A 14,921-nucleotide genomic window follows, 5' to 3' on the forward strand; every position below is an offset into this window, starting at 1 on the left:
GGTGGCTACATTGTGTATATTAATTATAAAGTTTATAAAAAATGTAGTCTTCATGAAAATCTGAGATTCAATGTTATTATGAATAAAGATATTTCTTAGTTTTGTTCAATAAATCTACCCAAGAATGTGATTAAATAATTATATGCAGTTAAAATTGTAAAAGATAGTTCAAAGATATTCCTATTGGATTTTTAAAGGAACCCAGACATAATTGATGCTAAGTGTGTGATACTGGGAAAGTGCTTTTACCTTCCCAGTATCCAACGTGCAAAAGTTTTGATTTTATTTTTCAACTTTTTACCAAACACTCAGAATGCACTTATTGCACAGTATACCCAAGGGGGTAGTTATGTTTCTAGGACTGGAGGGAGTCAAGGGTGCTTCATTCCCACCTAGACACGAGACCAGTCGATAAGTGTTGTAGAGCATCATGCACACGCTCTGTCCTTGAATGATGCTTCGTGTCAAACTTACTGATAAGGTGTCACCTGAAGACTGCTTACACTCAATGTGAAGTAAAATCAAAACTATGAGGGGAGCTTGGCAAAGTGCCGGATTCCTACGTGAGTCTACTAACAACTGGAAAAACAATTCGTATTTGGTGTTGTTGAGATTAACTGTTGCTATGGGAAAGGATTAAAAACCACCACAAAGATGTTATTGATTAGTTTCATCGTGTATTTATATTTATCCAATACTACGTAAAAAGAAGAGGTGGTTTCTTTAAGTATGTATCTCTGTCTGTATTTTTGTTCCAAATGAACTACTAACTGAACTAATTGGGTTGAGAGTTTACTCCAAGGTAGATTTGAACTGATCATACGTGGGGGGAACTGATACATTGTTCCTTCCCTATAATCATGGGCTGCACAGTATTTTCAGGTGAAGCTTTTGGAAGTAAGCATAGATTGGTCTCAGTGGTAATTAAGACGTAAACAACAGTAGCATTTACATGAAACAAAATTAGTGATTTGAAGTGTTTAACGTTCTTCTAGAACTTAATGACGTACACTACGAAACACAAGTCACATTCCTTTCTAAATGCCTAAAAGTGAACAAACTGGTACAAATCAAAACTAACCTAATGGATTCATATAGACACAACTAATTAAAAACATAATCTACAATTCAGCAAACTGAAATCCAACCAAATACCCTGAACAAATCCAATACCAAATCTGGAAAACTTTAAATAGTAAGCAAATTCAAATCCAACCAAGAAATTACCAAACTTCTTACATCAAAAGTCTAGGCATAAAAACAAGCGTTGAACGGTAAACTGGTAGTAAGGAAGGGTACGGTAGTAATGTTGATGGGTGCTACTACATCCGCATGACAGGCTGCGGTGGCTGCTGGCTAGACGACGGGATCGATGGAGGGGTGGGAGTTGGGGGAGGCAGCCAGTCCGCTCCCCGCTCATTCACTGCAGTTTCCGGATCTGCTATCTGAAACACCATTAATTGATGATCTGTCTTCGCCGATTCCTGAAAAATTGATTTCTCACCGACTACACCAGTGGCACTTTTTAATGAAATGTTGTTATAGGTACAGCTCCTAGTTGTTTGTGAATATACCGTGGATTGGACCCGTCCCTCCTGCATCAGAGTATCATTGTGCTAAACATTAATATAATAAATATTTTTAGATAGCACTAATAACTTTTCATGTACCAACGTTTTGGTATTTTACTTGCTATTTCCTAATTAGTTTGTCAACTATACGTAGACAAGTGGGGTAGAGTCTTATTGCCTCTATTGTGTCAGGTGGCTGTGTGTGTGTGGGGGGGGGGGGCACACAAGAAAACACACAAGTACCCCCAGGTGTGTGTTATTCTCCCCTCTCCCTCCCCACCACATTGATCTTGTACTGCAGCGTCCCTTGACTCCGCAGACGATTTCATTACGATAAACACGCAATATTTTAGACGATTGTGGAATTATTTTACCTACAACAGATTTTTTAACTAGTTTCAGTTCAGTTCTTAAAATTGAAAAGTTTCTCATAACAGCATTATTTACTTACATAACAACATAGGGTAACTGGCCAATGAGGTTCAAGGATTGGGAGAGAAGAAGTAAAATTGTAATGCTTTGAACTAATCAGCTGTTTACCAATTTAATTGTTAATGAGTGGATATATCCTCTAAAAACTCAAACTCCAAAATTTTGACAAAAACAATACTTTCTCCATATATACCTACTATGTAGGGGGAGAAAGTAATAATCCTAAATAATATAAACATAATATTGTGCACTCTAGCACCCAGTGTAACCAACATGAACTAGACACGAAAAACAATTTTCATATATATTACAATGGGGAAAACAAGTCTACTTGTGTTGGTTAGTATTGCAACTGAGCCAATTTGCCTTTTCCAAAGTAGTGAAGGTACAAACAAGCTTCTTGTGTCAATAACAATAAACCTGAGGACATATTTAAACAAGAATATATTGTATTTATAGGGAGGGGATTTTTAAGAAATAAAGTACAGTAAAAATCAAAACAATTAATTGTGCTATGAGCTGATACAAGATGTCTCATAACATGAAACACAATATTGCAAGATGAGAGCACTTATCAACTTAAGGGTGCATCACACATTGCATTTCACCCCTGCCAGACTATGTGGGGTGGAATGCTTCACCCCCCTCAGACTGCTGCATTCTGCATTCCAACTCAAGTTTGTATCAACAAGATAGTGAGGGGGATAGGGAATTGAAAAGGAAGCAATTTGCATCACCCTAGTTGATAACAAATTCAATAGAAAAAAATATTTACAGGTTTGTGTGGTAGGTTATATCATGGACTTTAGGATTACTCATAGGCTATATACTGAATTTATTTAAAGAATTTCAAATTAATGCAAAAAAATAAAGTCTCAGCGATCTGGCACAAACTTTCTCTCATAAACTTGTCAACAATCTTTATCATGCGTAAAGATGGGAGGAACTATTATAATAGGGAATCACAAAAGTTGCAATAACTTTGGAACCGTAATTTTTACAGCAATGGGGGGTTGCACTATTTTGTTTACAATAATTTTAAGGACCATAGCAAACTAATTTTAACCAAAACCGGCTTTTTTTAGAAAATCAGATTTTCTGTTATTTAATGAGTTTTTTTTCTTGGGAAAATACCATAAGTTATAATACGTTTTGAACTTTAAGTTTTATAGCAATGGGAGTTATACCATTTTGTTCAGAGTTTAAAGGGCTATAACATATTGAAATTCAATCAAAATCGTTCAGGCAATTTTCGAGAAAATAATGATTTTTCTGTTAATTGGGTTTTTATGGGAAAATCACTATTAAAAATCAAAATTTCCTGAGAGGATCAAATGCACTATCAAATTTATTTTTTCCGATGATTAAACATTTTTTTTATATATAGAGTTGTAAAAATGTAGTGCTATGTTAAATAGTGCTTAATCTTAACAACAGGTTAAACATCTAAACCTAATAAAATATAATCTCGTCGGTATAAAATTGCTTGGGGGAGACACCAGGCACACAACATAACAGAAATTACCTGCACTACGGGGGTAATGCTGTAGTAACTGGTGCTTTACGACTCTGTCTGGACATAAAACTGTTAAAGGTGCTCAGGAAATTTATGACAAGGAAGCTGAGTGTTTTCTCTTACAAAACAAAGCCTAAACAATTCCTCAGCATATTTTTGTCTTTATTTTCCCCATCAAAGACAATCAACATTAATGTTTAATCTTGATTTGCTTTAGAACTTTGTAATGCATTAATGTTTATGGTACATTACTTATTCATATGTTAATTGATCAAAATTATTCTACGTAATTGCTTACCATCTTATGTAGTGTGTCATTATTTAAATGACAAAGGAAGGGAGGAATTGAGGATATAGAGAGGAATTGTTGTGATAAATAAATGCACAAACTTGTTAGAGGGTTACTCTAAGTTATATGGTTTGGTAAATTAATTTTATTAGAAAATGAACAACTGTTTCTCACTTTTAATTAAATTACTTTTTGTAGAAGTGAGGAACTTTGGCTTCGGCCTCACAGTATGCTCCTTGGGATGATAGCACAAAAGGTAGTATGCCCTTAGTTCTTACGTAGAATGTGCCAGTTACCCTGAAACAAAAATTGAAATAAAAATCACTTAGAAAAAATACAAAAAGACCTCAGTTCTGAGTGGGCCTGAAAATAAATGACAACAAAAGAAAACTTGTCAGATTTGGAAGGGGAGCAGAGAACGAGGAGAACATAACAGAAATAGAACAACTTTATGAACAAGTTGAGTCTTTTAAATATTTAGGACTTATTGTCAGCTCGCAAAGTTAGGAACACATAGAAAAAATTACAGAATTAACCTAGCCAGTAGAAGTATGTATGCTCTAAACAAATTATTATCATCAAGATTATTGTTTTATCACACTAAACTTAAAATCTACAAAACTATCACAAGACCTGTCCTTATGGGTTATGGATAAAAATACAGAGATAAAACTATTACTTTTGAAAACAAAGACCAACGCAAAATCTATGGCCCTAAAGAAGGAGATGTATGGAGAATTAAACATAATTAGGAACTAAAAGACCTGTTCAAGGAGCCAGATATAATCACAGAGGCTAAAAGCAGGAGTCTTCGCTGGAAGGGCCACATCATTAGAAGAGAGGAAACAAGAACATTGTATTAAATATGGAAAAGCGATCCACTGGGGAGAAGACCACGAGGGAGATCAAGGAAATGCTGGACGGATGAATTAAAGAAAGATATGGCCAGGATGGAAGTCAATTAAGATACCGCAAGAGACAGGACGACGTGGAGGCAGTGTGTTGGTGAGGCCAAGTACCACTTGAAGTAAAATGGCCATGGGAGTAAGAGTAAGTAAGTACTGAGTTCTACTTTTGACTATTACCACAGAAAACGTACAGCAACACTGGTGGCGCTGCCTACGAACTGACAGGAAAAGCTCTCTCAAAGTACTTAATGCTTTTTACCATGCGGTTGGCATTTTGGGTTATAGTAGTATGTTTTCTGTGCTATTACTTACCTACAAATTTCTGTTGATATCACTTACAATGATACTATTTATAGCCATCCACAGTTTGAATTTTTTCATAAAGTATGAACATAAGCACTGTTGGGTAGCTCAGAGCTCAGGACTCGACTCCGGTGCTTGGAGCCCCAATTCAAATCACAAAGATTTGCCATCCAATAATGCCATGATTTATTGGACCAGAGCCCAATTTAATATTTAAATTAACTAAGTAAAAATACCCCCGCCGCAGCAAACCTGCAGACTAAGCGAATTTCCATATACACAGCTGGAATTCCACTAAATTGTTCCCTTAAAATTGTCAGATTTATTTCCTATTTAAACATCATTAATACTAATGAGTACTGCTACAGGGAAGAAAATAGGGGGGTTTTATTGAAATATTAATAGCTCAGTATGAAGTAAACAAAATTTCATTAATATATGTCCATACACAAGCAAGGTACAACACTGTATTTATTCTCCATAAGAATAACATGGTAATTTTAAATTTACATTATTTTGCAATTTTTCCGTAACCGTTATTCATGCAACAATGCTTCAATATACTAAATTATTTGTTTTTTTAAGCTCTACAAAATGGTTTAGAAAGAAATTGCAAAATTGTATGTTTTCAGGGTGAAAAATTAGAAAAACCCATTTTTACCCCATAAAACCCCCCATAAACCCCTGTTCCCATAGTCCGATCATGCTGGTTCGCGAACTCGTTCGAATAAATGTAGGTTTACACGTTTATACCAAATTTCATCAAAATCGGATCCGTTTTGCTCGAGTTATCGCGCTAACGGACACATATATAAATATATATATAAATATATATATATATAAATATATATATATATATGAATTTGAACGGATGGTGTTTTTGGCCTCTGGGGACCTCAAAACGAAAAACTAAATCGGTCCCGGGTCCAGGTCTTACCATGAGACCTACGGTAATAGCTTATTCCCTATATGGGAAATTCGCTAATATTCCCTATATGGGAAATTCGCTAAAAGGTATGTACTTTAAGTAAATTAAATTTAAATTTAAAAAAAGCTTTACTTTTTTCATTTTTTACATGCTTACAATGTTTAATATTTAACAGCTAAAACTAGGTTATTATTAAATAACAAAATTTATAATGAGTCTAGGCTCAGTGAAGATGGCTGGTTCAATTCCAAGCGTGATATCTTTCTGGACCCAAAAGCCAATTGTCAATGTGCTATCACTTAATGGTGCTGTCTAACAAAAAGGTCCACTTTAGATAGTCAAAAGACCAGAATTTGGAAAGTTACTTGATTGAAAAACTTTATAAAATGGCAACAGCATGGAAACAAAATAAAAAGTATTGGTAAACGGTAAATATATTGAGCATCTACTTGGTACAGGATTTTTTAATGTCTCAGTATCAACCTATGGCAGTTGAAAACCATATTTGATCTATCTTAATCTTGTTTCATCATACAATGATTTTTTAAATAGATTCTTCTTTGTAAAAGAATATTTCATTTTCTTCCATAAAACATGTTAATTACATTACAATCTATGTTTAGTATGGTCCTTGAAATTGGTAGTCGTGTAGAGACTACCTCTTCAGGAGAGCGTGGCAGATGTATAAAGTAGTCCCTGAGATAAAAATATATAATGCTGAAACCGATTAACTTACTCTTCATTCACTGGGAAAGAAACGACGAGCAGAGGGTTAGCCGGGTCGGAGCATTTACATTGGTTGAAGTCTTCCCAACTGTCACACCTCCTGGCCACTACGCTGCCTGTGGCTACTAGACTGAGCAGAAACACAGCAACAGACCTACGATGACTGCAGCCGACTCCTTCTGAAATGCACAATGAGTAGAGGGTTAGTCGGGTCAGAGTATTTACTTAGAGTATGTACTTGTTTTGATTTGTTTTTATAATAATAAAAACAATAACAACCAAATCAAAACAAATACATATACTAATTTGACAGTTACAATCAGGTGATCTTTTGTTTGCAATCCGAGTGACGTCAGAATATGTGGGAATAGCACACCTAATGTTTTTTCCTTCCACCATGCAGCATATGTGCAAAACAATTTTTTTTCAGAACAAAAGTGTAATAATTTGTCACAATCACAGGTGACAACAATGATGTGACAGTCCAGCCTCCCAGGTCAAGTTTTTTTAGTACCATTATGGCATGTGGAATTTATACAGACACAAACATCATGAGCTCAAAAATGAAAACACAAGCAAATACATTTAACGTTTAAAATAGGCTCCAAACGTTTAAATAAAATGTAAGTACCAGTATCCCTGATCTTATTTTGCTTTGAAAGAAATATTTGGAAAATAACTGATAGACCAGGACATCAAGTCTTGTTTTCTGAGAAGTCACCACTGATCAAAACAGAGTTTAAAACTTACTGTTAACTTGCTTGCCACAGCCAGGCTGGAAGTAGCCATTGTTGATCACAATGTCCACGGTTCCAATGCGAGCCTGCGTCCCAGTCAACTTGCCACTGGTATGAAACATGTGTACAAACATGGCGTCCTCCTTGGAAACTGGCTTGAAGTAAGGGTTGTCATGGTTGTACTGAAATGCATCCAGACCTGAAAAAATATCTCATTAACGGTTTCAGAAATCCTACTTCTTTGCCTTATTTTCTTCTTGACTTCTTTGCTACATAGGTTAGAATATTTTTTCAGTGTATTGATTTGATTTTTACTTGTTGTAGTTGGTTTTTTTTTTTTGTCCTAGGACGCTAGGCACGAGCCTGGGATTGTTTTTCACATTACTTCAGGCTAGACCTAGGGGTTGCGGCATTATCACTTAGATAAAATCCATTGGTGACTTGGCGGGGATCGAACCCGGGACCTCAGGGACTGAAGTCCCGCGCTCTAACCACTACGCCAGCTCGCTCCCCATACTGTAGTTGGTTGGAAAAATAGATTCATTTATATAACTACCAACCGACATTAATAGTTGACAATGTTCATTCACTGACCAAATAGTGGACTAGACTCCAATTCTGAACTGTGTCTTAGAGGAAATGTACACAGATGGCTGAGGTGTTGAAAACAAAATTAAAGCTACAAATTCTCCAAATAAAACATTGCAGCTCACACCTTGATACCAGCATATTTTAAGAATACTGAATAAGTAGACTGACTAAATACTACCAAGCTGTAAACTAAACTACATGGTAATGAGCGGCTTTAGTGAAACTGTATGTCAACAAGAGTTCACTAGATGTGGGTACCAGCTGACTTAAATATCCAAAAGTCTGGCACCAGCTAGTTGACTATATCTGACCTTTGTCTGGAGCTAAGTTTTTCAACATATCAGTACTGAACAGTGGCGTAAATAGAACATGGCTTTGGGGGGGGATGGATGAGCACCAAGCTTGCACTCATCGTGTGTACCGGGGGGTCCGGGGGGTATGGAATACCCCCCAGCAAAGCGGGGGGCACGGGGGTCCTCCCCCGGAAAATTTTGAAAAATTAAAACTCCAAACTCGCCTTTTTAAGCATTCCAGAGGTGAAATCATGTTCAAAATTACTCCAAAAATCAACCCAATTGAGGCTGTCTCTTCTGAGGTTCATATGAACTTACCAAAGACAGTTGAACAGAATTAACATGCTCATTTGCATGTACAGGAGGAGAACAGAACAGTCATCTAATTTCCTGGTTTTAAACATGTCCAATATTAAAAACTGGTCCTTTCTTTTGACCAACATCGTTCAGCAAGATTAAAACAAATACACATAGGCTAATTAATTGATTAACAATTTTAAAATATACACTCTTGAATTCAAAACTTGAAATACACTTTGAAATTTTCCCCCATTTTTCGGCGAGTACAGTTTGCCATTTAGCTGTCGGTAAAATGGCACCCGGCGACCTGTACCATTGACTTAAGATACTCGCCATTCGACCGCAAAAATTAACTTTTTTATTATTGATTTTTAAATTAATTTGGTTAAATGTTTTGTGCTCAGTTTCAGTGCCTGAGGTCTGAGGTAAAAACCAGTCTAGTTAAACTGAGGGTGATGAACTTATTGACGACAGTTGAGGTTGGACCGAATTAAGAGGTTCAGGAGGGGAACAGTCGTCCAATTTTCTGGTTTTGAATAGGTCCGTTATTAGACACTGGCCCTTTTTTTTGGCCGACATATTGTGGTTTAAACAAATACAGATAGGCTAATTGATTCACTTCACTTAAACATCTTAATACACAGAACCAGAACTAATGCACAATCGCTAAAAATACTGAAAAATCGACTACTAAATAACAGCTCAATAACACACTGATTAGTGGAACGGAGTTAACGGACTACGACTACGGAGTCGTGGCCCGTGGGTGTCAGGGTGGGGTGGGGTGAGTTATTTTTAGAAACACGTGCCCCTCCTCCTCCTCAACCCTCCCCCACCCGTCAACAGCGCACTGCGCGTCTACGCCATCGGTACGGCGCGGTGGTGGGGGTGTTACGATCGGGAAGTGTTTATGTGTGAGTCCAACGGCATAGGCAATCCAGGACTAACTAGAACGCAAGCGCACAACTTGTAGCTATTGCTACTTCCTTTCCTTTTGTTAATTTAAATTTAAAATTGTTAAGTTTTAGTTAATAATTTTCTTAGCATATACACGCTTAACGGTAATTTGTTGAAACAGCAGTACATTATTCAAAAACATTTAAATGATATTTATTTTTAGTTTGTATTTTTTTATTTTTTATTAGTCTTTGGGGGGTGATTGATCACCCTGATCACCCCCCTTATTTACGCCACTGGTACTGAATGAGTGAAGTTATTACAGCAAAAGTAAATATTTTAGTTTAGAATATATTGGAGCTGCTTGGGTCTAACAAAAGACCTCAAAATGTTTGTGGATAAACAAATGATCAATTTGTCTAGACACTACAAAAAAATATTCCATAAGTTAATTTCCCTACTCAGGAGAGTGTGGGCAAGCAGTCCTGTGTTGTCTCGTATCTCCCGGGCAATGTAAGCGTTGAGAGTAGCCGAGTAGCTGAAGCCGATGAAGTTGATCTGGCTTGGAGTCAGTTTCCCAAGTTTGATTCCCTCCAGCATGAAGGACGCAAAAGCTTCTGCCACTGGCTAGAAGAAGTACAAACATCGTCAGGAAATTACACTTGTATACCCTATAGGAATCTGTATCTTTGATGAAACAGCAGTAGTGTTGTTTAAGGGATTGTTTGGTATTATTAAACCCATCATTAAATTAGTAAAACAGAACTTTCACAGCGTCTAGGTATCTAAAATCTGACCCTCTTAAGGTAGGAAAGAACCCTCAATAAAATTTAGTACAGAAACAATGCAGCAGGAGAAAAATAATATGGTAGCTGAAACTAATATGTGATTAAAGCATACACAAATTTTAAAACTTCACAAATCTTTGGCTGGGAACACACTATGTGATTCTCTTGGATGTGGCTTCCGTCCGTTGGACTTGACAACGTTTCTATCCTATGCAATATTGTTGCATGAGTTATAGCCAGACTGTTATACTTCTATGATAGCATAGTGGGTATTGAACAACATATATGCCACCAAGTGAAAGTAATGAGGTAAGTATAAAGTGGTGAGTTATTTAATAGTAATGGTTGGAGTAATGGAAACAACAAAAATTTGACATGAAGTTGACAAAGTGAAAGAAATGAGAACTTTACTTGTAAAATATGAATCTCATGTGAAAATGAGGAGAATCGCCCAATGTGACTGGCTCCACAAGGGTGCATTGCAGCATGCTACAATAAAAATGACAGATGTAATCACCAATCAGCATCTCAATCTCTTCTACTTTCAAGCAATTTACACTTGATAGAATCACATACTGTCTCTCCAGCCTTGTTCCGTTTGTGTACTAATGCTCTTGTGCTATAAGTTCCTTCCCACCTAAATATTCTATTGTCCAAAAAGTCTTTAAACTTATGTTTTACTATTCAGTGATGGAAAATGTCTGCAATAATCAAATTTTACAATATAAACTGTACATTTCTAGCAATCAGCAGTTGCCAGTTGAAATTATTGTAAAATTTTGATAAACCTTCTTGGCTTAGAAGCATCTTAAACTAATGTATCTAAAAAATCTTAACTACGATAAGAGTGGATTTTCTAACAAAATATCATTTAAAAGCCCTTTTTTGGGTTACACACTTAAACAAGGTAGTACTTCAAACCCCTAAATGCTAATCTTTGGAAACAAGAAGCCCATTTATATAATTTGCTGATCACAATTCATTAACCAAATAAGGTTTGTCTGTGACATTGAGGGAGGGCACTCGACTATATTTGAAGAATTATTTGTTATTGTAATAATTAGTAAGATTTTCTACTTTACACTCTACTCTTACTTCATAACACAGTCTTGAATCACCTTTAACATCGGGTCAAGACCAAGTGCCACTCTTGCACAGCTAGTTTGTATCTGAACACTGAGCATTGGAGCATGCATTGCAAACACATTGTAATGCTTCTGAAGATTTCTTATCGCTAGCCCTGCAAAAACCAACAGAGTTTACTGTGCTTGCGTTTACTTTTTGGTATATTTAACATTATATGGAATTACCTGCGTAAATTCTAGATTTAATAGCCGATAAAAAGCTACAGGGTGAGGAAATGAAAGTGCCCCAATTTATAAATAGTACAAAATAAATACTATTTACCCTATGCATATAAATATCACATCAAAACACAGCTTATCTTTTGTCATTTTAACTTAACAAAGTATTTTTTCCATTTCTTGAAAACAAAATCCTTCAAGTGACGTTCTTGTCCTATTTGACATTCCTTTTCAGTCACTTAAAAATGCCATTGAATAGGTACTCTTTCCAACATTTCTTCAGGAATCACTTTTGTTTCTTGGACAATTAAAGAAAATCTCTAGGGCGACTTTGAAAAATCATAAATTTCAAGTAGCTTATAGGGAGAACCCCCAAAGAAAGCAAAGAAACAACGTAAGGCTTCCAACAACGAAAGAAATCGGGGTGCGAAAGAACTCAATAATCATTGTTGTATGGGCAAAATATATAGCTTCTTACCTGCAATGACCATAGCAATGAAGGTTGAGTCACCAATTGCAATAGGGTGAGTGACCATCACTAGTGGTTTGCTTTCATCGTAGTTAGGGTCGTAAAACAGATTGGTAGCGTGTGTCAAGGGTTCGGACACATAATCAAACTTTTGGTTGTAGGTTTTAAATATTTGCAACAGCTCTTCGTATGTTCCTGGGAAGCTATGTAATGGCTCGTCTGTTCCGGGATCATATCCTTGGGGACGCCATTCTTTCCTAAATAAGGGTATTTTTATAAATATTGAACTAATGAGAGTACCTACCTTAATACTTTAATACTTTTCAATGAAATGGCGACCATTCAAAGTAGGTATTTTAAGCTAAGTATGAATGGAGATGAGTGTAGGATGAGTGGTGCGATCTTGTAGTCTTGTTAGTGACTAAGGCCGACTTATTCCTTAGACACAGCTGTTAATTAATAGCCCACACAGCTAATGGCAACTAAGGGACCTACAGTTTTATAGTGGAATCCGAACCACATTTTTGCCTTGGTATATATACAAATTGGTCTAATTTTCAGGATAGTACTGCGGATATTCTACGACAGGGATTGTGTCCCACAGTTATTTTTTGTATATTTGTACTTCTGTAGAAGACTTAAATCTATCAAAACTCGAATCACTTCAATCATTTTCAAAACGGAGCGTTAAAATATTTCATTCATTGAATGTCGTCAAATCTTCTTAAATACAATTAACACAAACACAACACGAACACGGTAGACATTTAACATAGTTGGCCAGCCGGCACACATCACTGAAGTGCATTTAAGAAGATTTGACGACATTCAATGAATGAAATTTTTTAACGTTCCGTTTTGAAAATGACTACTTACTACTTAGTAGTGGAAACTAGTCAACTGAAGTTCGACTGAGGAATTGTCGACGTCAAGGTACGTAACCTGTTATAATTGATTACACCAAGGCTTCAACATGAATAGACTTAAATCTATTATTTCTAGATGTCCCTTGTTTGGTGGTAGACATTATAATTGATAAGACTAAGGATTGAAGTATTAGTTAATGCATTGACATTAACCAACTAAATCATTTGAAACTGTCGTACAATACAATGGTTTCAAATTACTAGTCAACTTACTGAACCAATCTTACAGTGACACTTTTCATTGCCTCTTGTTTAGTGATTCCAATGAATCCGCCAACTGTACCTGCTGTGAAGTAGGCTGTAACGTAAATATCAGAAATTATTTTAATTTACTTGTTGAACACATTAGCATTTGCTGAACAAAGAGGTTAGAATATGTAGACATAATCATACATAATCTACATAGATGTAGATATATAATCACTTGAATAAGTTACACACTATTCCTCTTGCTGGAGAGTTTCAGAGAATTAATTGTAATTTTTTTTTCATAAGTATTTACATAATATTCATGTTACTGGATTAATACAATTATTTGTAGTAAAAGTTTCAAAAGACTTTAGTGACAGCTATTACTAATGATGTCATAATGGGCGAAACAAAAATGACTTAAGGATGCTCCTCGGGTTGAGTTTTCACTCCCCTTCTCTGGAATTTAGAAGCAGATTCAACCTTATACAGTAATGACAAAGGCAGGAACACTAGATAGAACTCCTTACTGGAAATCACACCGTGAAAAAGAAACCGACCAAAGATAACTAAGTGGTCTCTATCATAGCATGCAATCATTATTTGGTAAAAAATTGGGGCTAAAGCAAAGCCAATTTTCCAGCCATTTTCAGTAATTTATTGTTGTCGGCCTAAAAGCGGGTCACCACCACAAAAATAGCAAGTCAAACTATCAAAAACTCTAACAGTTTAATTTATTGAAAAAAATTATTTGTGCTTTTATAGCACCAAATTAAACAAGTTTGGAATAGGGTCGAAACTTATTCTTACTGATAGTAATAAGTAGTGTAAAACATAAAAACTTACCTAGGTATACCAAAACTGCAGTTTTCATTTTTGATAAAACATCGTTTTTATTCTATACAAGTGAGAATAAAGTAGAACACCCAGCGAGATCATCTGTGAATCATTAGAACCAGACGGATAATTACGTTAATTACTGGCTTCAGTAATCAGTTGACTCGAATGAACAAAAGAACAGTAATTCAAAGACCCCTCTTACTTTTAAACAATTTAAACTACTAACTAATAAGTACTTTGAAGCAGGGGTGCACTGAGGGGGGGGGACAGTGGCACACTTTTGGCACTGGGATTGTTTGGCGGGGGGGTTTATTTGGTATCTAACAGACTACAACAGTTTATTTATGCTATATAAGAATTACTTAAAACTTTAAAATCAGTTTTTTTTTTATTTTCTCTGTATCCATTAGACGTATAACAAGGCTTCAACATACTAAATTATTAGTTTTTTTAGACTTTATATAACAGTTTAGGAAGTAAATTGTAAAATTTTATAATTTGAAGATCAAAAATGGGAAAAATCTATTTCATTCCATAAAACCCCATTCCCATCATACAATCATGCTGGTTAGCAAACTCGTTTCAATGAATGTAGGTTTGCTCGTTTGTACTAGCAAATTAAATCAATATATTAAATTTAATGGATATGGTGTTTTTGGCCTCTGGGGACTTCAAAACAAAAAAGTAAATCAGACATGGGTCTAGTTTTTTATCTTGAGACCTACTGTAAGAGCTCATTCCCTATAGGTAATTTGCCAACATTTACCACATATCAGATAGAAACTAGTTCAATAGAAATTAATTAGCTAATCCTATTTAACAATAGACACTGACTAAGACCCCACATTTAAAAAAATTTTAAATTATCGTAGTTGGAAAATGTAGGTAATTTATCATTCCTTGTGATGTTTTAT

At 35.6% G+C, this 14,921-nt stretch overlaps 1 protein-coding gene across 1 annotated transcript; it reads right to left on the reverse strand.

Annotated features, from left to right (window-relative positions):
• Positions 1-1,426: 1,426 nt before the first annotated feature.
• On the reverse strand, positions 1,427-14,115 carry LOC129003209 (phospholipase A1 member A-like). The gene is made up of 9 exons (XM_054431495.1): positions 14,014-14,115; positions 13,192-13,276; positions 12,062-12,309; positions 11,398-11,519; positions 9,953-10,118; positions 7,424-7,609; positions 6,684-6,852; positions 3,998-4,105; positions 1,427-1,445 (listed from the first exon to the last, which is right to left on the reverse strand). The coding sequence occupies exons 1-9, from the start codon at positions 14,039-14,041 to the stop codon at positions 1,442-1,444; spliced, it is 1,116 nt and encodes a 371-aa protein (XP_054287470.1). The 5' UTR covers positions 14,042-14,115; the 3' UTR covers positions 1,427-1,441.
• Positions 14,116-14,921: the final 806 nt, after the last annotated feature.

This window comes from Macrosteles quadrilineatus, unplaced genomic scaffold, assembly GCF_028750875.1.
Source record: "Macrosteles quadrilineatus isolate MER2022 unplaced genomic scaffold, UCM_ALF_1.0 Scaffold_9__3_contigs__length_116548681, whole genome shotgun sequence".
Taxonomy (NCBI): Eukaryota; Metazoa; Arthropoda; class Insecta; order Hemiptera; family Cicadellidae; genus Macrosteles; species Macrosteles quadrilineatus.

Excerpts from the sequence above, each read along its gene's own strand:
- LOC129003209 (XM_054431495.1), bottom strand. The coding sequence starts at position 14,041 with ATGAAAACTGCAGTTTTGGTATACCTAG. Across the intron at positions 12,310-13,191 it reads GTCACTGTAAGATTGGTTCA|GAAAGAATGGCGTCCCCAAG; the intron begins GTAAGTTGACTA and ends ACCCTTATTTAG. Across the intron at positions 10,119-11,397 it reads GTCTTGACCCGATGTTAAAG|CCAGTGGCAGAAGCTTTTGC; the intron begins GTGATTCAAGAC and ends TACTTCTTCTAG.